This window comes from Meriones unguiculatus, chromosome 10 (assembly GCF_030254825.1).
Source record: "Meriones unguiculatus strain TT.TT164.6M chromosome 10, Bangor_MerUng_6.1, whole genome shotgun sequence".
In the NCBI taxonomy this organism is placed as follows: Eukaryota; Metazoa; Chordata; class Mammalia; order Rodentia; family Muridae; genus Meriones; species Meriones unguiculatus.
The window spans coordinates 5812755-5837229 of record NC_083358.1 but is presented as its reverse complement, the minus strand read 5'-3'; the positions used below and the strand labels follow the sequence as shown (position 1 = coordinate 5837229).

At 52.9% G+C, this 24475-nt stretch overlaps 3 protein-coding genes and 1 long non-coding RNA gene across 6 annotated transcripts in view; 2 read left to right on the top strand and 2 right to left on the bottom strand.

Annotated features, from left to right (window-relative positions):
• The first annotated feature begins 600 nt into the window (after positions 1-600).
• Positions 601-5047, top strand: Cdt1 (chromatin licensing and DNA replication factor 1). Its single transcript, XM_021631140.2, has 9 exons — positions 601-937; positions 1427-1570; positions 1650-1801; positions 2288-2485; positions 2574-2719; positions 2846-2946; positions 3373-3561; positions 3835-3987; positions 4073-5047. The coding sequence occupies exons 1-9, from the start codon at positions 722-724 to the stop codon at positions 4433-4435; spliced, it is 1662 nt and encodes a 553-aa protein (XP_021486815.1). The 5' UTR covers positions 601-721; the 3' UTR covers positions 4436-5047.
• A 735-nt stretch (positions 5048-5782) lies between these two features.
• Aprt (adenine phosphoribosyltransferase) lies at positions 5783-7988 on the bottom strand. Its single transcript, XM_021631134.2, has 5 exons — positions 7848-7988; positions 7613-7719; positions 6562-6695; positions 6282-6360; positions 5783-6181 (listed from the first exon to the last, which is right to left on the bottom strand). The coding sequence occupies exons 1-5, from the start codon at positions 7925-7927 to the stop codon at positions 6039-6041; spliced, it is 543 nt and encodes a 180-aa protein (XP_021486809.1). The 5' UTR covers positions 7928-7988; the 3' UTR covers positions 5783-6038.
• Positions 7817-19412, top strand: LOC132656794 (uncharacterized). Its single transcript, XR_009594511.1, has 2 exons — positions 7817-7955; positions 18924-19412. It is a non-coding gene; the product is annotated as an uncharacterized LOC132656794 (long non-coding RNA).
• The window catches only part of Galns (galactosamine (N-acetyl)-6-sulfatase), a 33499-nt gene continuing 18465 nt past the window's right edge, over positions 9442-24475 (bottom strand). Inside the window, exons 10-14 of one of the 3 annotated variants that reach the window (XM_021631185.2) lie at positions 22980-23116; positions 22165-22267; positions 17409-17530; positions 12470-12587; positions 9442-10726 (exon numbers count right to left, since the gene is read on the bottom strand). In XM_021631185.2, the coding sequence (XP_021486860.2) occupies positions 10640-10726; positions 12470-12587; positions 17409-17530; positions 22165-22267; positions 22980-23116 (567 nt within the window). In that variant the 3' untranslated portion in view covers positions 9442-10639. Of the gene's footprint in view, positions 10727-12469; positions 12588-17350; positions 17531-22164; positions 22268-22979; positions 23117-24475 lie in introns of those variants that run through there. The other 2 variants (XR_002476238.2, XM_021631188.2) reach the window with 2 other exon arrangements.

The following is a 24475-nucleotide window of genomic DNA, read 5'->3' as shown; positions in this document are numbered from 1 at the left end:
GGGGTGGCAGTGACTGCCAGGTCATGGGGAAAGCAGTCCTGCGTGTCCTCCCCGGATTTCCCAGGCCTCTAGGCCGCTTCCTGCCACGGCGCAACTCCAACCACTGCACGCCTTAGCCCGGATGTGGCCACAGAAATGAGATGCCTTTGGAGCATGTTCGGCTGCCTGAGCCATCCTGTGTAGAGTCATCTCGCGCCCGGGACCAGGTTCTCAGCAGTGGCTTGTGACTCAGATCCAGCTTCTTTGCTGGCTTTCGAGACCAGGCTCTTATTTTGCAAATATGAGGAACAGGAGCAAAAGCATCTCCTTCACCTGATCGGCACTTTGCCGGGGGCAGGAGCCATGGCCTCCCAGCCGCCACTCTCCAAGCAGCACGCGAAGTGGCTTTGAAATGCTTACGCGTCACAGCCTAGCTGCGCGCGGAAATGACGCGGATAGCTCATTGCTGAGCGCGCCAGTGCTCAGGGGTCGAACCCGTTCCTGCCCCTTCTCCCTCCCAAACACTGTCACCCAATCCAAAGGTGTGGCGCCGGTGGGGATGGTGGGGGGGAGGGGGAGGGCCCGGCCTGACGCATGCGTGTCTTGGTGCATGCTAGCACGCATGCTCTAGAGTATGCACGTTTCCCCCTCCCAGAGCTGTGCGTAATGGTACGGCCTGGGCGGGGCGCGGCTGAAGCCGCGAAAACCGCGCGAAATCCGCGGGAACTAGCTTCTTGGCGCCATGGCGCAGAGTCGTGTTACCGATTTCTATGCGTGCCGTCGCCCGGGCTTTACTGCTCCGCGGGCCAAGTCGACCTGCCTCACCCCGAGCCCCAGTGGGCTCGTGACCCCCGAGTTCACCCGGAGCAGCAGCCGTAAGCGTGCCCGTCCCCACGCCGAACCCAGGAGCGATCAGCCCTCGCCGCCCGCGCGCCGGAGGTTGCGGCTGCCTGGATTGGTGAGGCGTGCGCGCCACCCTAAAGGACCCTTGGTTAGGAGAGGAAATCCTGGTTATCGGGCGCTCAGGCAGGGGACTGGGCGCCAAGATGCAGGGAGCAGTAGGATCGCGAGCAGCTTGGGCACCTCTTCCTCCGCCCAGGGGAGTCAGTCCCCGCAGACGAGGGCAGCGAGAGGCCACCTAGACTTACTGGGAGGCTACAGCAGGCAGGCAGGTTCCGCAAAGCACTGGGCTGGAGCTCCTGAAAAGGAGGGAAGGCATTGGAGAGTCAGGCCCGAAAGCTGCTACAGCAAGGAGCAGGCCAGGTGGGTCTTTCCTAACTGCTTCATCAAACATCTCGATTGACAGGCACCCCCTAGAGCCTGGCTCCAGCCCTCAGGGTTGAGTGAACTGACAGTCTGGTTCTAGCTCTGCAGGCCGGTGCTCTTCCTACCGAGCAGGTACCCTTCCTCACCCCAGTTTATTGATCTGTGGCTTCTTAATTGCCAGGACTCCTGCCCCAGTGCCCCAGCTGAGCCCAGCTCTCCAGCTGACCCTGGCCCCCCAGCACTCCCATCCCCCGCCAAGAGAATAAAGAGTGCCAGTGTTTCAGACGGCACAGGCCTTTGTGCCACAGCTCAACAGCGGGACAAGGTAAGGAGGATGGGCTGAGGGTGGACTGTGGGCAGGGATGTGGACAGCTGGCAGAACTGACAAGCACCTGTGTCCCCAGGTCCCTTCAGAGGATTCCATCTCAGATCTCAAGTCTTGCCTGAGGCGGGCACGGAAGTTGGGAGCCCAGGCTCGGGCCCTAAGGACTAGAATCCAGGAGAATGCTGTGGAGCCTTGTACCCCAGATGCCAAGGTGCCCACAGAGGAACCATGGTGAGTACTAGTGGGCCACAAGGTCCAGGGGAGGATGGGCCTTTGGGAGGCACTGTAGGGCCTGAGTGGGTGGATGGCCTTCTGGGGAGACATGTGTGGCCATGGGGCTTGGAGCCAGAGTGCCTAGATAATACCCCAGTGTGCTCCTTCCTGGCGCTATGCCCTTGTCCACCACCTGAAAAGGGCATCGTCACCCCTGGCCCTGCCTCGTTCTGAGGATTATAGGGAGCTGTGGGTGCTGTGCCTGCCTGTCTGCCTCTCCCTGAGTTGCAGGCAGGTAAGGCAGAGCTGGTGTGTGGAGCAGGCTGCTGCTTGTCTCTTCCTGATGTGGGCCTCAAGGCAGCAGCGGATCTGCATGCACTCTGCGACTGGGTAGTTCTGGGGTTCTGGTTGCAGAGAGCTGTGCTGCCCTCTTGGCTGGTGTGGGGTGAGTGGTGTCACACCGTGTCGTTTGGTAGTCTGACGAGACTGCTGCCCCATTGACAGTGTCGAGAAAGCCCCTGCCTACCAGCGCTTCCATGCCCTGGCCCAGCCTGGCCCCCCGGGCCTCGTCCTCCCCTACAAGTATCAAGTGCTGGCAGAGATGTTCCGCAGCATGGACACCATCGTGAGCATGCTTCACAACCGCGCTGAGACGGCCACCTTTGCTAAAGTCAAGCAGGGCGTTCAGGACATGATGCGCAAGTGAGTGGGAGCCTGTTGAGTTCTCTTGATGTCTGGTGCCGGCTGCCCAGCCCGCTCCGTCTCACCCAGCCCTTTCTTCCTTCTGCAGGCGCTTTGAGGAGCGCAATGTGGGCCAGATCAAGACCGTGTACCCCATGTCCTACTGCTTCCGCCAGGAATGCAACGTCCCCACTTTCAAGGACGGCGTCAAGAGATCTGATTACCAGCTCACCATAGAGCCCTTGCTGGACCAGGGTGAGTCTTTGGAGAGGTCTTGGGTGTTCTCACTCGTCTTGGGCTTTTGTGGGTGAGCGTGAGGTGTGGTCCTGGGCCTGGTTTTTGGGTCTCGGGCCCTGGGCTCACCGTGGTTTCCCCTTACAGAGACTGGCGGTGGTGTCACACAGCTCACTGCCACGTGCCTCCTGCAGCGCCGGCAGGTCTTCCGGCAGAACCTGGTGCAGCGGGTCAAGGAGCATCACAAGGTGAATGCTCGGGGTTTGTGGAGGTCATTGAGCAGGTTCAGTCCCTGCTGTTAGTGGACAGTAGCCCTAGTGGCCCTGCTTCCCCTTCAGTAGCTGTCCTTACCTCAAATACAAAGGTTTGTCCCAACCCCTGGCTATGGTTATCTTTAAGTGTGAGGAGGGTTGATTCTGCTGCCAACACCTACACTATAGGCTGGAGCTGGGGACCCTGGGAGCCTGGAACACAAGCTGGGCGCTCAGGATTAACTTGAGACCCTGTGAGGGCTTTCGAGTCATTTAGTCAGCCATGCCCGTGTGCTAGGAACATGCCTTTCATTATATTTGACTGTGTACCTGGGCACAGAAAGGCTAAATTGTTTGCCCAGGGGTTCTTCTTTCTGGCTGGACATGAAATGAGCAGTCCAGCATTCTCCTCCTTTCCTTCAGGCTTTCCTTGCTTCACTGAACCCCCCTATGGCCGTGCCCGAAGACCAGCTGACACGCTGGCACCCGCGCTTCAATGTGGATGAAGTGCCTGATATTGAGCCAGCTGACTTGCCCCAGCCTCCTGTCTCGGAGAAGCTCACCACCGCCCAGGAGGTTTTGGCCCGTGCCCGCAGCTTGATGTCACCCAAGGTGAGGTTCTCTAGCCTCTAATTTCATTCCTTTCTCCTCAGGGAATATGGCTGCCTAACCCCAGAGGGCTAGCTGAGTGCTTCTGGGTTGTCCTGATGCTCCATCAGCTGAGGGCACAGAGAAGTCAGATGTGCTCTGTACCCTGGCAACACACACATGAATGCACACACGCACAGCTGGCTGTGTACATATGCTGGGGACTCCCAATACTTCCTGGGTGAGGCTCCCTCTCACAAGGATGGGGCAGTTTGTGACCTTTTGTGACCTCTGCAGATGGAGAAGGCCTTGAGTAACCTGGCCCTGCGCTCAGCGGAGCCTGCCAGTCCTGGCTCCTCTGGTCCAGCGCTCCCAGCCACCCCACCAGCCACCCCACCTGCTGCCACTTCCAGTGCCCTCAAGGGTGTGTCACAAGCCCTGCTGGCACGGGTAAGTCCTGGGTAACAGGTTAGGGGGACTTGGTGATGAGAGGGGCCCCTTAGTGACCATTTGCTGCTCACCCTCCCTCATGCAGATAAGGGCCAAGGAGGTCCAGAAGCAGCTAGCACAGATGACGCGGTGCCCCGAGCAGGAGCTTCGGCTGCGGAGGTTAGAGCGTTTGCCAGAGCTGGCCCGCGTGCTGCGTGGTGTCTTCGTGTCCGAGCGTAAGCCTGCACTCACAATGGAGGTGGTCTGTGCAAGGATGGTGGACAGTTGCCAAGCTGCCCTGAGCCCAGGGGAGATGGAGAAGCACCTGCTGCTCCTGGCCGAGCTGCTGCCAGACTGGCTCAGCCTGCATCGCATTCGCACTGACACCTACATCAAGCTGGATAAAGCTACTGACCTGGCTGGCCTCACTGCGAGGCTGGCCCACCAGGTCCACACCGAGAGTCTGTGACTCGCACTCATTGCCTGACTGCCTGTTCCTTTCATCAGTACAACCCACTTAAGCTTTGCTCTCCACATCTCAGGCCCAAGGCCCTACCGCCAGTATGGGCAGCTGTTGTGCCCATGGATCTTGTAAAGTGTCGGTGTTAAACTGGCTTCTGAGCCTTTGGTGTACCCTAGCCCCAGCACTTGTGGAGTGTTGGGGAAGTACGCGGGGAGAGCAGGGTATGTTAGATGTCCATCCCACGAGCTACTCAAGGCTAGTTCTGGGTACTGTCAAGATCAAGGTCCAGGTGGAAGCCCTGGGCCTGCCTAGCCTTGTTCCTCCGTGCTCCTGACAGCTGCTGTCTTGCTCAGAGCCCGAAGGACACACACACAGAACTTGAACTTCTGACAAATTTCACAAGGACGATAATTGAGTGGCTGAGTGATATTGGGCCTTTTGTATTTAATGAAGTTATCTTTATAGGTTTTGAGATCAAGATTTTTGTGGTTTGTTTTGTGTTTTGTTTTGAATTTAACCTCCTATACCTGTATGGCCCTGGATATGACTGTTAGTCTTGGCTTTTTGTAAAGTCATCTAAGATTTAAATAAATAAAATACCACTAAGATTAAACTGAACCTGTCACCGTAGGATCCCTTTGAATGGTGCTGTTGTGCAGTATTTCTTTCGTGACTAGTGAGATCAGGCTTTCGTCCTGGAAGAATTTGCTGGAAGTGTGGCTCAGCGACAGAGTGTTTGCTTGGCACATGCAAGGCTGGTTCTGTCATTCCCAGCATCCCTGCAACTTGCTATTGATGTTTAAACAAAGTTGGATCTTTTCTTTTTGAGACAAGAGTTTTTCTGTGTAGCGCTGGCTGTCCTAGAACTACATAGACCAAACTGGAGATCCACCTGCTGGGGTGTGCACCACCAGGCCCAGCTACAGAATACAGGGTGTTTTTGGAGACAGGGTTTCTCTGCATAGCCTTGGCTATCCTGGACTCACCACCAGGCTGGCCTCAAACTCATGGAACCACCTATCTGACTTCTGAGTGCTGGGATTAAAGACGTGCCACCACGCCTGACTAAAAGACAGTTTAAGGTAGTGACTTCATTTTGGTCCTAAAGGAATGGCCTAGAAAAGTAGTAACGCTGTTTAAACTAAATTTGTATGTAGTTAGCTATCTCTATCAAAGGGAGACTAATAAAAGTAGTACGTGCTTCCTAGGGGTTGTGCCTTCTATCCACAGCTGAGCCTGCCAGCTTCCACCTATTGTGGGGAGGTCCACAAAATGACACTGAGCCCCCTGTCCCTGTAATGTCATTCTGGAGGCTATGGAATGTGCCCTGTGCAATAGGCAGGAGACAGCATGTGTAACAAAACCGTTTATTGCTTTTGCTGTCATGCCCTCCATAGCACAGCTGGGGCCCCATTCCAGGGTCTGGTAAATCTAGAAGATGCGAGGCCCCAGGTGGTCCATAGGCCTGGCCATCAGCTGACCAAAGAAACACGTGAACACAGTCACAGAAGAGCAGCTGGTAGTTCATAAAGGCCACTTAGGTGCCCAGGGCTATTGGTCCAGCTATTGGTGCTGGGAGCAGGGGTGTAGCAACCATTCAGCTCCCCAGTCACTCGTACTGCAGGAGAGAGAAGAACGGTACAGGTCCCAGCTTCTCCCTGCCCTTCAGCGAGGTCAGCTCCACCAGGCTCACACACTCCACCACCTCGGCCCGGAGCTGGCCCAGCAGCTGACAGGCGGCACACATGGTTCCTGGTGTGAAGGGAGAAGAGAAGTGGTAAGGTTCTTTGCTAAGCCAGCACCTGGACAGGGCCTGGCCCTTCGTAACCTGTAAAGTGCGGGTGGCTCTTACCTCCAGTGGCCAGGAGGTCATCTACAATGACCACTTTCTGCCCGGGTTCTAAAGCATCTTTCTGGATTTCCAGCTCAGCCTGAAGACAGGAAGCAGTGTGAGAGTCTAGGAGCTAACAAGTGTCCACTTGCCTGGCCTGCTTTCCACTGCTGGCCTCCCCGTGTTTCCTGGTGGTGCAAGCCTGGCCCGGTGTCTCAACCTCTCTGAGCCCCAACATTTACTCCTAAACATCCGAGGCAGTGGTCTGACCCTGTGCTTCCTCTACCCAAAGCTCGCTTACCTTCCCGTACTCTAGGGCGTAGGAGGCTGACACAGTGGGACCCGGCAGCTTCCCACGCTTTCGGATGAGCACACAGCCCAGGCCCAGCTCCTGAGCTAGGGAGGGGCCAAACAGGAAGCCCCTGGAGTCCAGGCCTGTCAGGGTAAGGGAGGAGAGGTGTTGGGTGGAGCTGGGTGATAGCCTACAGGCCAGAGGTAGAGAGGACAATAATAGAGATGGCTCTGGCCACGCTCAAATGCAGCATCTACCCGGAGCATTTCAGCTACAGGGTGCATCCCAGGCTGCGGGGCCAGCCTTCTGGACCAGGAGGGCCGGCGCAGGTCTTGCTCAAGGCCCCTGGTGTAGTTTCACCTTGGGTTCCTTTGACTCCAGGTCACTTCCAGACCTGTGCTAAAGTGGAAAGATGCATACATACCCTCATTTCTGGAGCATGGCCAGGGGGTTCCAACAGGAAGTGAAGTGGGCACGAGTACTCTGGCCCCTGAGCATTTGCCAGGGCCACCCTGGGGTGCCCACCCTCCCTCTGGACTCCCCTGGTGGACATTCAGCTACCCTAGCGTGTTTCAGAAACTCACGCATGGAGCCTGGAGCTTGTGCAAGGGGAGAGAGAAATAAACAGCCCCGGAGGCTACTGGGCTTGAGGCCTGCCCAGGCACGCTCCTTGCTGTCCCAAGGCGACCACTAGCAAGGATGTCCATCCCGAGGCTGAGGGTTTCCAGGGCCTGACTCAAAGTTATCCTCAGAACACACACGTGCACTTCCCAGTCCTGCTGCCGGGGTGCTAGCCAAGCTCCAGGCCTAAGAGGAAGAGCTGGCCCTGCACACATGGACAGAGCAGAGTTCATCTCTAGTAGGGACAGGCTTTGAGAGCAGAGGTCAGAGGGTGGGAGACTCCGCAGTCATCCGGGGTGAATATGGGACCAAGGCAGAGAGGAACAGGGAACTTGGGAGTGTCAGAGAAAGGAGGGGTGGGTGTGGGTGACACGAAAAAGGGAACACGGGATGGCGGCCCTGACAGTGGGAACGGGCACGGCCTAGCAAGAACACTCGCCTGCGATGTAGTCGATTTTGCCGCCATGCTTGGACTTCAGATGGTTGGCCAGGAGACGGATGGAAGCTCGGAAGGAGTCCGGGTCTTTCAGGAGGGGCGAGATATCCCTGGGAACACAGGATGGTGACTTGGGTATGGCTGGGCGGAGGCCCCGCAAGATCCCGGAGACAGCTCACGCGCCTGCGCCGGAGGGCTGAGGACGCAGCGCCAACGCCTGGGCGGCTCGTGGACGCACCTGAACAGCACGCCCGGGATGGGGAAGTCGGGGAAGCTGCGGATGCGCCGCGCCACCAGCTGCAACTCGGGTTCCGCCATGGCCGCGTGCGTGAGAGGAAGGGCGGAGGTGAGGTGTCAACTGGCTAGGGTCAAGCCTGTCCCGGGAACAAGGGCGGGGCGTCCTCGGTGGGCGGGGCTTCTGTGGCGGGACGTCCTGAGTGCGGGTGGAGGGTCTATCACGAGGGGCGGCGGGGGCGGGGCTGGGCGCGGGGGCGTGGCCTCTGCTAGACTGGGTGGAAGAGTGGCCTCAGGCAGGAAGTAGCGTATTTGCTCGAACCCTAAATTACTTCAAATTGGAAACCCGGGATTATTTCTTGAGTTGCCTAAACATAAGTATCCCTGCTTCAAGGACATATGGGTGGAAAAAAGATGCGCACCTTTTTGGGTCTGGCTCCCGCGTGCCTTTCCGGTCCCGCTTTTCCCGAGGCCAGCCTGCAGGACCGGGAAAGGCCGGGGCAGGTCTTGCTCAAGGCCCCTGGTGTGGTTTCGCCTTGGGTTCCTTCCCTCTGTGCACTCTGGGAGGGGCTGAGATTCAGCCCCTGCTTTTCCGGAATTAGCTCGAAGGGAGCTGGAGGATAGTCTCGGGTCCAGAGGTGCAAGAGCATTGTGTACGGCCTAGAGCGGAGAGGAAAAGCAGGATAGCACACCTGGGTGGGGAATGCCTACCGTTCGGCCACAGGCCCTCCTGTGCATCTCCAACAGGATGTGTCCTCTTCGCATGGGGGACCAGAAGATCTGTCACGGACATAGGATCTACCTGCCCAACAGTGCATGGATCAACAGGCAGTGATGTGGAAGACTGTCCTCTTGAGTGTAGTGGTTATTATCATCTTCAGTGCAGCTGTAATTACTCAAGAGATCCTCCAGATTGGGCCTATGCTCCATCAAAGGAGAGGGTGCGGGAGGGTCTAGTGGATTCCAACCATTCCTTCCCCGACCCCCACCTCCCTGCCTGCTACAGTTCTTCCATCTGAAGTGGTCTCTGGAGGTGCGCTAGAGTATGTATTTTAGATCTCTACTTGCTGCAGGCCGTGGCTGGCATGCCTGCCCTACCCTGGTGCTGGGCTTCCCCTCTCCCAGAGGCCTTTCACTATATAATCCAGACATTTTGGTTCCTCCCATCCTTTCTGCCCTTTGCTCTTTCCTCTCTCTCCCTTACCCTTACCCCCCCCCCCATGCAATGATGATGCGAACAACAGATTTATGAAAGAGGTTTATTGGATGGAGATGGAGAGAGATGAGAGAGACATGATAAGGGGAGGGGAAGGGGCCCCCGACGGAGAAAGGAGAGAAAGCAAGAGAGAGGAAGAGCAAGAGCACAAGAGAGAGGGGTCCAATTACAGCTCCCATGCAGCTGATCGGTGCTGGCGACACATGTGATGGCATCATAGGTTACTAGGCAACCCAGAAGCCTGATGCCTGAATACCAACAACCCCCTCTCTTGCTCTGTTCTGTCTCTCCTCCTCCCCTTTCTCTCTGCATGCTTTTCCTCTATCCCTTCCCTTCCCACGCTGCTCCTAATAAACCTTCATTCATATAATATAGCTTCGTCTCACCATTAGCTCATTCCATTTTATTTAATCAATCAATATATACAGGGTAGAAAGTAAATGGAGGGGAGGCTCCATGTATGTATCTATAGGGAAGTTGTCATCCATGCTGGCTTGAGACTTTTCAGTTTGGGTGATGCAGCAATGAATTCACTGGAGGCAGCGGTTCCTTTAGTCTGTCACTGGTATCCCATCTGGGGCATATAGATGTTTATGTCTCACAGGGAAAGTTCATGCAACAGGTACGTGGACATCTAATGCCAATGTCTCCCAACATAATCTCTGTCTTAAAAACCAGCAGAAGGAGATGGATCTCTGAGTTCAAGGCCAGCCTGTTCTACAGAGTGAGTTCCAGGATAGCCTGGTCAATACAGAAGAAACCTTGTCTCAAAATAAGTAAATAAATAGGACCAAGGATATCAGAGCAAACATACTTCCTGTTCCTTTATTCTTGGTCTCTCAATCTCTTCATTATTATTTTCCAACCTTTACAATGCCATTTTGGCACTACAGTTATTTCACAGATGGGAAAACTTGTTCATGATGGACAATTCCCATGAGCCTTCAGGGAAAGGACCTTGGAAATTATGTCTAATAGCCTGTGTATGACAGGTGGCAGGTACAGCAGAATCAGCCCCATACTGTGCTAAGCCAAGGCTAGAAACTTAGGTTATCATCTTTCTTTCTCCCTGGGGCAGCAACAGATCTCACTCTGGGCTGGAAAATGTGCTATCTTGGTCTCTTGTTTGTAGCCAGTGGAAAAGAGGGAGGATAGCTCAAGGGAGTTAACCTAGGGATGAGCACGGATGGGCAGGTAGATGGCAGGTCCTTAGCACATTGCTGAAATCTTCACTTTGTCTACAACACCAAGGTTGAAATATATGCAGGAACAGTGAGGAGGCAAAGACAGCCCTTCAGACCTGGGGCTGGTGCACTGTATCATTGTCAAGGCCAGCAGGGGTAGTGAGAGCTACTTATTTTTCAATAGCCAGCTGGGAAAACAGGCTGCAGTGCTGGAGAGTGGACTCCAGGGTCGAAGCTCCAGATGTGCAGTCTGGAATCATTTACTGATTGCAGGGCCATCCATCCTGTGACAGGTAGGCAGAGGGCAGCCAGTCTCTTCAGGTCTCTTCCATCCATCAGTCCCAAGGCCAAGGCCTTCCAGACACTTGCAGGGCTGGCTGGAGATTCTGGTCTTGGCTAATGGGGCCAGGAGCACTTTGCAGGGACAGATTCAGGAGGTGTCAGACATTTTCCTAACTTTTCACAGCCTGGGGGTGCCCAATTCTAGAAAGTGAAATTTAAGAACTGCAGTTATTCAGGCTTTTCTGGTCTGGGCACAATTAATAAGATATGGCCCTCCCACCTCGTCCACCCACTTGGCTGTAGGGCAGAGACATCCCTATCTCCATGCCTTCCAGAATCGTAGGAACGTGGGGCCCAGGACAGCAGCTTCAAGCAGCAGCTCTGGCTCTGCGGAGAAGGAAGTAGGTGGGCTGGAACTGGCAAGTAAGTTGCAAGGAAAGTGAGGCCCAGTAAGGGAAGCCTCAGGGCAGAACTTTACCCAGCTGCCTAATCTCAGCAGCTTCCAAGTGGGGGAAACCAGGAACAAGAGGCTGCCACACAATGAGAGAGCAGGAGTTAGACAGACTCCCTGGTAGACAGACAGGGAGAGGAGCCATGTCTAGGCGATACAGGAGGTGAATTTCCAAGATGGCTGGCTAGACTTCTTCCTCTCCCTCCTGACAAAGCCCGCCAGCTTAAGACAAAGGCTTTGCAGGCTTTCGTCTCTCAGCATGTCAAGGCCTGCCCAGGACATGCTACACACAGTTCTGGGCCAATCCTAGCTTTCTTCAAACCGACCAAACACTGTATGAGTGGAGAAAAAAACCTCTGAGACTTGGTGTTGCTGCATGTGTGTGTCCTCGACCTCAGTTAAGCCTTTCTTCAGCTGCCAATTCTGTGTGGTATTTGAGATTTCTCATTGCTACCTGCTGTACTCCAGATTTTTCCGGCCTTTTAATTATTTAACCGGTAGAGAAAGTGAACCCAATCAAAGCCCCCCGACTGTCACAGCCACTCCTTAGGAAAGACCTGTACTGTCCCGAGAGGCTGCTCACTGGTCTACAGAGCAGCTGCAGACTGGATGGGAACAGTGATGCCCACCATGAGGACGCTCGGGCTCCTGAGGCCCTAGGAACCCGGTAGTCCTAAGAAGAAACTCCCCGACCTACCATAGTAAGAATACTAGTAACGTGTGGGACTATCCCCTGAGCCAGACTGCTGCCATCTTCATGAGTTTAGCTGGCCTTGCTTGCAGAAAAGGTAGCACAGCTTGGTGCTTGGACTACTCACTCTCCTTAAGGAGGGTGGCCATGAGAATCGCAGGCCTCTCACCTGAGTGCCCAGCCACTCCTCCCAGTTGTACACAATTCCGCCCTAGGGAGGGGCTGGAGTATAGAGGTAGGGAAGGACTGGGGGAGGGAGCTCTGTGTACACAGCTCTGAGGGAGTCATTTTGGCTGGGTACAGAACGGCTAGCATGGCTGCTTTAAAAGGCCTCCCTCATCTCCTGCCTGAAACTCTTTACCCACTGTCCTATAAGAAAGCTTATAAGTTCTTTGGTTCCCCAGAGTAAACTCCGGTGGAATGTACCTCTGTTGGTTTTTGGGACCTTAGGAGGAGGGGTAGATGTTTACATCTCCCCCTGGGAAGGAATTTGGCCATAACCAGCCAGCAACTCAGACAGCAGTCTGTGACTGCAGTGAAGAAGCTGTTCCCCAGTGGGACCCTCAGAGGAGGCTGTGCCCAACCCAGTCCTGAACGAGGCTCCTCACCCTCCAACGATCCTCAGCATCAGTGGGAATGTTGTACATTTCCCTCCCATACTGCCCAGAAAAATGATTTCTTCTTGCCAGGCTGAGCTTGCGTGTGTACAGGGAGCCAAGGCATCCTCAAAACTGGATGAGACCAAGGTCTAGCATGGGCAGCAGTATCCAAGCATAGGCAAGCCCACGCATGGGCCACTCACCATGACAGCCTGGTTACACACATTCAGCTGTGGCTGTCCAGGAACCAAGGACTTCTGGTGCTGCTGGACAACCTGGGTGGTCCTGCTGAGGACATCCTGGTATTCAGCGCTGGCAAAGCTGGAGAGAAGGAGGCTTGGTCACAAGGCTGTTGTGTCCAGAGCCAGTCAGCTCCTGCAGGCAGCTCAGCAGTCTCACAAGATACCCTAGGACATAGAGTGGTCTAGCCTGGGAAGCCTGAGGCCTGAGTTGGTCTCTAGAGGTGGAAGAGCAAGGATGGCAGTCTGACATCAAGAGTGGGCTATGGGCTCCTACCTGGTAACCCTCGAGCCTTCCTGACAGCTGTCTGCACTGTGAGCTGCTCTCCTGTTGTTAGACTCTGCCAGGGGAGGGAAATGAGGACCTAGGAAGCTGAGCTATGTGCGGCAGGGAGACCTCCTGCTACTGCCAGCATGACCTGTGTGTGAGAACCCAGGGGTATGGGTTAGAGACTGAGGGTCTAAGGACTAGGTCTTCCCTGTGGGAACCGCCACAGCAGTTGGTACTAGTTTGAAACACATACACATATGACACTTGCTTTCTCCTTAGAAAGTACTCTCTCATGTTTGAGAAGGGGTCAGATACAGATGGAGACAAAAGAGCAACCACATCCCTAAAGCACAGACACTTGCAGCATTTTGATTCATTTTTCACTAAGAAGACATGTTTGTTGTTTTTAATTTTTTGAGATAGGGTTTCTCTGTGTAGCCCTGGCTATCCTGGAACTTACTCTGTAGACCAGGCTGGCCTAGAACTCAGAGATCTGCCTGCCTCTGCCTCCTCCCGAGTGCTGGGATTAAAGGCGTGCCTCACCACTGCCTGACTAAAAAAACACGTTAATGGATGTACTATACAGTCCACATATCACCAACCTCTACTCTGTCACCAACTGTGGTACCACCATGAAGCTGAAAGGACATCTATGCGGACCAAGTCTTTTGTCATTTTAAATCATGTCTGCTCTTGCCTAGTCCTCAGGGGACTAGACCTGAAAACCCATGGGCTGCCACATCCCAGGGAAACAAGTCTGCCCCTGGGCTGCATGGCGAGGACAGAAGGAGCCATGGCCCAGCCTTGGGTACTGGCTGGAGGCTCCTTGACGGTTAATGCTAAAGGTGGCTCACACCTTTAAAGCCAGCATTCAAGAGGCAGAGGCAGACAGATCTCTTATGAGTTTGAGGCCAGCCTGGTCTACATAGTGAGTTCCAGGCCAGGGCTACATAGTGAGACCCTGTCTCAAATAAATAAATAAATAAATAAATAAATAAATAAATAAATAAATATTTCAGCCAGGCACAGTGGTGCATGCCTGTAATTCCAGCACTTGGGAGGCGGAGGCAGGCGGATCTCTGTGATTTCAAGACCAGCCTTGTCTACAGCGTAAGTTCCTGGACAGCCAAGGCTACCCAGAAAAACCCTGTCTCAAAAGACCAAAAATAATAAATAAATAAATAAATTTAATGCTAAAATTTCCTCCCAGACAAGACCGATTACCTCAGTTTTTCTTTTCTGGAGGTACTAAGGATGAAAACACTATGGCATCTACACTGAACTATATACCCACTCTGCGTCCTGTCCTGTCCCATCCTGTACACTTCCCCTTACCTGACCATCTAAACAAGGTCTATCCGCACACCTGCCATAGCCATCTGCTGACTGTCAGGGGGCCTTCAGCTGAGTGTGAAGCATACAGGCCACTCAGGTGTGCCGAATAGCTCAGCACAGCACACGTCACTGATATGGTTACAGCGGCATAACAGGGCAGAGCCTGGGCTGTGTGCGTACAGAGCGCCAAGCTGAGCCTGCAGACAAATCTCAGACATTTACACTTAGGTCCTGGCATGCTTTGGGTGGAGAGAATTCTGCATGTGAACCAGGTCCTTGAATTCTTCATGTCTCAGAATGACAGAGGAGAAGATGACCATGTACCCCGTATCCTGCAAGTACCCCAGTCATCACTGTAACTTTAAGGAGCCTGAAGGCCTTCAGTACTGAGGCCACTCCACCCTTGTGCTGGCTTTGGCTGCTCCCTGAAGGTACCAGGACCACTTCACACACAGTGGCCTCCTAGGAAGGAGACTTAGGCTCCTGGGGCCCAGTTATGTCCTAGCCCAGCACCTGAAGACTTCAATGTGGCTTCTGACACCAGAGCTTTCTCTCTATACAATTGTACCTTAAGGCACACAACATGAGAGGACCACAGGATGAATTCTTGTGGGTCTGGCTGGATCTTTAGAGGCTTACCTATGCCCACACCCTTCTTTCTGCCCCTATGTATACCTCCCTATGCTACCCTCTGGATGCCCTTCTCCCTATAAGTAGCCATGTTCATGGCTTGTTCTTAACTCCAAGACAAGTCTTGGGCTTTCCAAAATCCCTACAGGTTCTGTGGCTGAATACACCTGTTGTCCCACAGCTGGCGCTGAGTGCTGTGTCCTAAGATTCCCAGTCTATGGCTGTCACCTTGCCATGGAGAGGCTCAGTGCAAAGAAGCAGCATGGAGCAGGGGGGGCCATACATAGCTTCTTCGTGGGGACATCTCCAGAAATTCATCTCTGGCTTTCCTTATGCCCTGTCTTCAAAGAGTCAGGAGGTAGGCCAAGAGGTGCTTTGGGGCAGGGTCTGAGTAGCTGCTGCAAGGGGTGGAACTGTGCAGCCTTCACTGAGCCCAGCAGGTGGGGCTTACCTTTAGGAAGTGAAAAGGCCTGGGGAAGAGGCATCTTGGGATGAGAAATTCCCCCAAGAAGCCAAACTGCTGAGCATAAGCTAGATGTGGGTAAATGAAGCAGGGGCATCACTCAAAGTCATCTTTGGGTTAGTCCTGAGGGTGGTGGCCAATCACACAAGCACATATCTTACAGGACAGCCATCCCAACCAACTGTATAGCCCCACTACCCCTTATCGCCAGAGCTCCTATGGTTTGTGACATTTATGTCCTTGTGGGCCTTGAGGAAATACCAGTCTCTGCCTGAAGGGAAGGGAAAGGAAGCTCCACACAGCCAAGGTTTGGTGGCCAGAAGGTTGAAATTGGGACACTGCAGGGCCACACTCCCTCCAGAGGACCTGTCTGGTCCAGCCCCCTGGCTTATCTCTGCCTTGCCCTTAAGCAGCCTTTTCCCCTTGGTGTCTGTGTCCCCTCTTCTCTCAGAATAATGCCCCGCCCCTATCCAGGATGACTGTCATCTTGTGTTATGGAAGTTTTGGTTTATATGTAAAAATGTTTTGTTTTAATCCCAGGTTTGGGATATGGGGCTGATTCAGATTGTCCACAGCAGCAAACTATTTGCCTCATGTGGACTCTGAGAGGAGCTCTTTGCCAGCTGCAGATAGTTTAAATCTGAGGACTCTGGAGAGGGAATAAATGCCAGAGCCCACAAAGTATTGAGGGGGCTCTGAGAAAGAAGAATGCTGCAGGTGCTTCCCCATGCTGCTCCTGGTTGCTGTTGATGGAGCATGACAAAAAGAAGTTAGAAATATCTAAAATGAAGACTGGGCTTACCTCAAGGAATCCAAACACCCTAACCAGCAGGATGTAGCCAAGGAAAACTATGTCCCTTCTCTCCACTAACCTTCTTTCTCTCCTACAAGGTATTGGGGTTTTGGAAGGGATTGGGGTAGTGTAGGGAGAAAGAGGCTTAAGATGCATAAATAAAATAGTTTTAAAAAGTAACACCAACAATTTGACCTTAACAGTATCTATAAAACCCTATTTTCAAAAGGTTGCTTTCTGAGGTGCTGTAGACACAGGTACTCACAGGAAGTAAGCGCAGCCTTGGAGACCCTTCTGTTGTCAAAGCCCTCATAATCTCCCTTCTGCAAGTCGCAGCCTGTCATGGAGCAGACGGCTGTGCTTTCCAACCTGGCAGAGATGCTACAGGACACAGGACTTACATTCCAGGAGCCAAGGCACCTACCATGTTGCTAGGGAAACTATGTTGGCCTCCTGGGGAGAGCCAGAGGGAACTGGGTCTGAGTCAGCTGAGGAGCTGTTAGTAGATTTTGACTTTGGTGGGTGTGATGCCAGTCACTAACTATGGGTGCAGTGACTTCTTTTTATTTTTAAAGATTTACTTATTTATTATTTATATGGTGTTTTGCCTGCATGTATACCAGTGGGCCAGAAGGGGGCACCAGATCTCATTTTAGATGGTTATGAGCCACCATGTGGTTGCTGGGAATTGAACTCAGGACCTCTGGAAGAACAGTCCTCTTAACCTCTAAGCCATCTCTCCTGGGCATTCACAGTGTCCAGGCGCACTGTGAATAAGGGAAGTTAGGAAGGATGTCCTTGGCTTATATGTAAACATGTCCCTGCAGGGACACAAGACTGTAGTGGCCATTTAATTCCCCAGTGTTGGTCACTTTGGTTCTCCAGGCACAGTGACTCCTTAGTTCACAGACTTCTGCCCAGTGGGGACTATGAGGCAACCCTCAGCTCCAGGGTACTAGCCATCATCTGAAGCACTTTACTCCAGAATCTGGGATCACGTCCCTAAACATCCTCACCCTCAGTCTTTCCTTCCTGTCAGGGCTAGTCAGTGTGGATGGATGTGTCCTATGCCTGGATCCCTTGCCCTGCCCTTGGCCATCCCTACAGGAAGCTCAGAGTATAGGACCCATTGCTGGGGGCTGTCAATGAACTGGACCCAGAAGGAGTAGGGATGAGGGACAACAGGGAACAAACAAACAAACAAAAAGCAGAAAGAGAGCTCCAAAGAGCAAGGGCACCTGGGGTTCTGGTTCCATGTCTCTGTGTTTTTCATGTCTTCACAAAGGCATACATCCCCTGTGAGACCAGAGGAGTAATTCCATGGAAGACAGGGCACCCAGATGTGGTTCTCACCTTTGGCCTGTCTGGCCAGTGTGTCCTCTGCAGCGTGCAGACCCTGCCCCTGCCTCACCTGAGTGGGAATCTCTCCCCTGGGTCCCGTCCCAGGTGGAAGATCAGGGGTAGTTCCACGTGTTCTTCCTGGGTATGGGTTGTGACTCCTGAGACATTCTGCCCAGGGCAGAAGTCAATGCCCTGCAATGAGAGGCATAGAGAGCAAGTGAGCACTCCCCCGCTGGAGACTGTGCCACAAGAGACCCTGCTGGTCCTGTTCCTCACACCCACACCTGGTGCTGCAGTGTTCAGTGAGGGATGAACAAGAGCGGGATAGAGAATGGCCACTGGCTGAGAGCCACTCAGCAGCTCACTCTGGGGGTGTCCCCCCCCCGGAGTTTTCTTGTACTCTTCTGTGGGAGAAAGCTCCTTATAAAGTCTGGGCTGCTCGGCTGTAGGAGGTAGACGTAGGAATGTCATGATTTTGAAGTCAGTCCGAGGTACATGAGACCCTGTCTCAAGACAAATGTAACTGTCTGGATAGTCTTGCATCTTGACTGCGACCAATGGTGCAGAGGAGAGCTCCTGAGAGCTCCAGCCCTCTTGGTGTGTGGCCATGGGGAACAGTGGGCCTCTCAGAAGGGGATGAGTCAGGATGAGTCACTAGGCCAGAGAAGAAGGACCTTTTGCTTGAAAGCTGAGAGAACACATAGACAGACCCAGAGCTGAACATGGAAGCTGAAGGGAAGGGACAAAACAGCTGTGCCCGACAGACTCAAGAGAAGGGCACAGCTTAGAGATCATCATGGTCACTGCATTCAGAAGTACAGAGGTTAGGCTGAACATGTACTCAGGCCACAGGGAGCCATCCCCTGAGCTTCTTCTCAAGTAGCTTGGCTGCTGGGGTACCTCTCCTGGGTGCAGCCTGATTCCATTACACTGGTTCCTGTGTACAAGCTTGTCCTTTGCCCTAGACCTCCCCTACCAGAACTCCCTAGTTCCTCCTTGGGGTGCACTGAGATAGAATGAAGAATACCCATAGCCAAGCCTCCAATTGTCCCAGGACGGGAACTGTGAGGCAAGAGCTCGGCTCTCTCTAAGCACCATGACACAGGTGCCCTACTGTCAGCTATCTTGCCAATGGGAGCGACCACTGTAGAGTCTGTTTACATTTGACATGTTGGGTGGCGGCACTGGAAAGTGCAGTGCTGTTCACTAAGCAAATGTCTCTAGCACCTTGTGTAACACCCTTGTGAGGGACACTGGTTGGTGTAGCAGTCAGCAGTCCATAAAGCAGGGAGGCCATAGACTATGAAGTTCCATTTGCATTCAGCTGCGGAGCCAAGTTGGGGACTGAAAGGACAGGCTACATTCCACTTAAAGTGGGTTCCAGAATCTGGGTCTCCTGGAGCGCCCTGCCAGGGGACAAACATGTAACACACAGCAGGGAACCACCTCAGTTAGCATGAAAATGCCAAACAGTTAGCGGAGAAGTACCCAAGTCTAGATGAAACACATAAATTATAATTTGGATGCAAATCAAATAAGCTATTTAATTAAGATCCTGCTAATTGGTCTTGGATTTCTCTTACAGCTGCTGTTGTCTGAGCGCCTCGCCCTCAGGGCACTGGCAAGGAAGTCAGCCTGCTGCATATCATTACGCATGATCTTCCTCACAGAGCTGCACTCCAGCCTGGCTCAGGATGCACACGTGGATGGGGACAGACAGGCTGCTAGAGATCAAGTGATTTTGGAGAGGTGGTGAGGGGCACGACCCTCGGTTGACTCACTCTCCTGGGAGGTGCAAGTTTGCCTGTAGCAGCTGAGGACTCCATTTTAGGTCTGAAGCTAGTCCAGTGAGCAATCTGAGGCTGTGAAGACAGCACCAGGAATTCCAGGAATGACGGCACAAGACCTGGATGGTCTCTCACACCTTCCAAAGCGCACATCAGCAGGGGCAGAGTGTGGCCTTTTGCCTTTAAAAACAGCCCTCCCCCTTTAGCTGGGCCTGAGTTCTAAATCAGACCATGGGAACTGAGGACAGCTGCAGCTTAAATAAAAAATTCTGTTAATGACAACTCGATAGAGTTCAGGTGGTTTTGTCTTAGTGTCTTTCTAACAATGTTTTTAACAGTGTCACTTCTCATTCCATGGGTGCTGCAGAGGCCTCCTTCAACGTGGGCGGTGTGGTGTGGAACCCTGGGCATTGTTCTGGCTGAGACACCGTTTTGCCCTCTGTCAGCACCACTAATTACCAAATGACTCGAAGAGCAGACTACCTACTTGTGGTCAGTGTAGTGGCCGGCACAGTTCACAATGCACAGGACCCTAGGCCCTCAGGGTGATACAGGGCAGGGCTACAAGGGGAGGTGTCTGTGTATGAAAGAACCGTGCTCAGGACGGACATGGAGACAGATCCAGAGTGTTGGTGTGGACAGTGGAGGCCAGGCTACCAGGCTAGTCAGATCTCGAGGCAGCAAAGGACAGGAGAGGGCCTGGGCAAATCAGTATCTGTGGAGCTGCAGCTGGACCTGACAGTGAGTGGGAGGAAAAGCCCTAGGACTAGTGACTCTGACTGGGATGCCATGTGCTCTCCATCCCTGCAGCCAATTTACTCAGCAGGGAGGCACCTAGTGTCTGCATCCCAAAGCCTTCTATGAGACACGGATCCTAATGGGTCTTGTCCATCTCTGGATTTTCTTCACCTCCAGCCAGGCCTGGCTTAAAGAGACCAAAGGGGCAGAACCTTAGCTCCGTGTGGCCCTGCAGAGGTCCAGAGAGGGATCCACACAAGTGTGAGAGAGAATTTCTTCCTTCTGACTTTTAAAATATCCAAACTCTTGAGGAGCCAACAATGGTCACCCCAAGAAAACCCCAAGGAGAGCATGTTTACTGTAGTCTCTCATCCCTTGAGGGAATTCCAAAGGCACTTCCGGGTCACAGGGACCAGGAGCATTCACGAGCATCCAGAAAACAGGAGTGTCTAGGATACTGGCTGTATGCACTGGATACTTTTATGTCAACTTGACACAAGCTAAAGTTATCTGAGAAGAGGGAATCTCAATGGAGAAAACGCTTCCATAAGATCGGGCTCTAGGCAGGCATTTAGGGCATTTTCTTAATTAGTGATTGATGGGGGAGGGCCCAGCCCATGATGGGTGGTGCCATCCCTGGGCTGGTGGTCCTGGATTCTATAAGAAAGCAGGCTGAGCAAGACATAGGGAACAAGCCAGTAAGCAGCACCCATTCCATGGCCTCTGGATCAGCTCCTGCCTCTAGGTGCCTGCCCTGTTTGATTCCTGTTCTGGCTTTCTTCAATAATGGACTATGATGTGGAAGCATAAGCCAGATAAACCTTTTTCCCCCCAACTTGCTTTTTGGTGACGGCTCTTCATCACAGCAATAGAAACTCTAACTAGGACAATGTCTCTGAGGGCATGACAGGCCAATGTTTAGGATGGCCCTTAAGCAGTATGGGTCAGAAAGGGGATATGCGAAGCATGGGTTTTGGACACTGTCCTAGGCTGCCCCAAACTTCACTGCCTTTGAGCCATAGCCACATGTCCACCCCGGTAGATGCTGTTCACCTGCCCACACACTCAGCCCAGCCTGGCATCCTGCCCAGCCCAAAGCCCTGCCTAGCTGGAGCCTCCTGAGTTGAGACAGTTGCAGTTTGCCTCCTAGTTTGTTCAGAATGTTCTAGCATTTAGGTCTCTCATTAAGCAATTTTCTTCCCTATTAAGGCACATTAGTAGGTTTTCATGTGTTCAAGGACCTTGCAGAGCCTGAGGGGATGGAGGAGGTAGGACTACCAGCTTGCAGAACACAAGGCCTATGGCAGCTCCATGAGAACTGAGGGGCCAGCAGGGGGCCTAGGCTACGTGATGTGGCACTTCCCCTTCAGACCTTGAGCAGTCACCAGGATGGTGACACTGATGCCACCAGTTGTGGCCAAAAGCATCTGGGCCTGGGCAGGCCACCACTGTGTCTAGCAGCCTGGGAGGGTGAGAGAAGGGTGCTAACGAGAGCTGTGGTGGGCAGTGAGGCCCTCTGCCTGAACCTGAAGGCCTCCTGTGAAGGCAGGACATCCCAGGAGAGAGGGTTTGCGCCCTACCACTCGTATGGCCCTGGGAGCCCATGTCATACGAGGGAGAAAGAAGTGTGCCCAAACTCTACCTCTAGTCATCTGTACATGAAAACTAAGAATGGGTAGGACCCACACGAGGGAGGGAGGCTGTGGAGCCATGGTACCTCCCTTGAAGGTAGCTTAGAAGTAGATAGAACTCTGTATCTGGTCTTTGCTACTTTGTGGGTTCTTTTTCCCACCGTTTATCTCCCTCTGGTTTCACCCCCTATTGCTACATAGGAGAGAAAGGATAGAGGGAAGAGGAGAGAGAGAGAGAGAGAGAGAGAGAGAGAGAGAGAGAGATCCCTAAATCTAATTTCTTTCTTCTTGTTGCTTCTTTGAGCATGGCTACTAACAAAGCACAAACCACACTCTCCACTTAACAACCATCAACCACCAACCCGGCCTCTTGGGACTCTAGTATTTATTCACCCTCTGAAAAGTTCCCATAATTCCAAACATCACACAATTGTATAACTATCTGCAACTGGCAAAACCATGCCTCTACTAGAGGACAAGGCAAATCATAGTCAGATGCTGCAAAGCAACCCCATATCCCCATACTTGGGATTAAAATAAAAACACATTCTTGAATATTTTTGTGTTTTTAAAAAAATTAAAATTCCAAAATTGTCACTACAGAACTCAGTTCTCCAGGGGCCTCACAATGGTGCTTCCTCCCAGGGGGCCTGTACTCAGGGATCTGTACCTGTTGGAACTCCTCCCAGGAGTTGGTCCAAGTCCAGAGGTGGGCTTTGTACTGGCCAAGAGTGACTGCCATTAGTGTGTTGCCACGGTAATAAAATATGGGCCTGTTGCATTGAGGAGAAAAAGAATCATGACCAAATCCATGTATTCCCATGTGGAGCTCCTAGCTGGGGAATTGGTGCCTGCTCATGCCTCCAAGTGGGTATCAGCTAACACTTTAAAAGATGTACTAAGGCCACATAGGACAGGAAGTAGGAGGGCTTAGGGTTGTGTGGCTCGACAGAATGATTTCCTCGCATGCATGAGGTCCTGGAGTCCTACTTGGCCCCGTGTGTGTAGCCAAAAAGTTCTAGGGATTGGCCTGAGTCATTCCCTGCTTCTTCCTGGCCTTTGGTGAGGCAAAGCCAGGCCCTAGGAGGTTGGGCTGGCAAAGGAGTTGAGCTGGTAGCACTGAGATCTCCTTCTTGGAAATCAGATGGGTCTGGGACTGGGAAAAGCCTATACCTCTTGGAAGGATACCCCTCCCCCCACTCCAAGCCTTAAGATGCTTTCCTAAGAGTCCGGGCTTCCCAGTGGTCTGATGGGTGCAGGCTGGTCCTCTTCCCAGGTGCACATCCCAGGTCTAATACAGGTTTCAGTACCATCTTGTCTCCCTCTGCTCCAGCATCTACATTCCTGCTTCCTTCTATATGGGTCATAGCTAGCCAATGAGAACATTATAGCCTGTGCAGGAAGTTATAGCTCTGGGCCCCATCTTGAGGAGTAGGGGCAAGGGAGGCAGGACTAGGGTTGAAACAGAGACTGTCTAGCACCAACCTGTCTATCACTTGGCCTTGGAGCATGGTGGGGAGGAGGTCAAGTCCATCGATTACCCTGTCACTGGGTGGCTTCAGGCCTGCAAGGGACAGGCTGGTGGTAAAGAGGTCCATGATGCTTCCCAGCTGGTAGCTGACCTGAAATGGATGTAGTACTCCTTTGAGGCACTCCATCCTGACCAGATGGTGTTTGAGCCTGGGGTGATGAGCACCAGATTCTCCTCTGGGTGTGCAAGTGTGCACATATGCTCCAACACTTACACCTGCCACATGCTGGGGAGGGGGGCAGTCACAGCCAGGGTTGGGTGGAGTCATGGGGCTGATAGCATGGGGCGGGTGGCAGATGGGACTTAAACTGCATCTGACCCCAGAGTCAGGCCACACTCATGCCCCAGATGGTAGACCCAGAATGTCAGCAGCTCCTCCTGGCTCCTCACAGAGAGACACCACAAGGGTTCCACCTTTAAAGGCTTAGCTGTTCCAGGAGGGCAGGAAATATTCATTTTGATACCTGACAGCTACTGTGAGCTTTGTACATCAAGGGAGAAAAGTTCAGGAAGGACCTGGAAGTAGCAAGGAAGCCAGGTGGAAAGGAACCAAACCAAATTGTCCAGTCTCCTATTTCACCCAGCCAGAAGACAGTTACAAGAGAGCCAGAGGCACTTGCTGGGCCCACTACTGTTCATCTGTGGACTTGTTAGCCCTGTGGGAAGGGTGCTTGACTGACTGTTTTCCCCTTGTGTTATGACACAAGGACAACCCCAGTCAGTGAGTGGCTGGGGTCTTTTGTGGCTCAGTCTCCTCTGTAACTGGTCACCTTCACGGGCTCACCCACTCCCCAAAACCCTTTAAGTGTTGCTGTGTGCAATCACGCCACCAGGGGCATCTGCATTACAGTCTCTGATAGGAAGTGTGCTCATCTCTTTTCCTTGAACCTCTGTGGCCCAGGAAGGTCAGTGTAAGGTGAGCATAGTCCTTCAGAAAAATGCATCTGTGATCCTCTAGGAAGAAGTGACTCCACAGCAGCCTGTGAGGACCTCAGCTGGAGTTCAGTTTGACAGCACTTCTCTTATCACTTGGCCCTCATTCAATTGTGTCAGCTGGAGATACTGTCAAATAAACCTTGAAAAACTGGGCCAGACCCTGATCAAGGAACTTGCTGATCTCCTAAGGCTTGCTGAAATCCCCCACCTCGATGTTGAAACCTCAGCCCTTTACTACCATTGCCTAACTCAGTCACTTATCACTGTAGCCTGATGGGGATGGGGGAGGAGGCAGTTTCTAAAGACAAAATGGCCTTGTCTGGACAAACAATTCCAGGAGAGAGTCTTGCAATATGCATGTACTCTACTGTAGCACCAATTTCCTCATCCCCAAACTCACACTCTCCCCTATAAAAAGACCCCAGCCATCTTCTGCAGCCACTGAAGACCCCTCTTTCCCACAGAAAAGTGTCTTGTCTTTCACGGTTTGAAATAAACAGCCCCAGCTAGATGT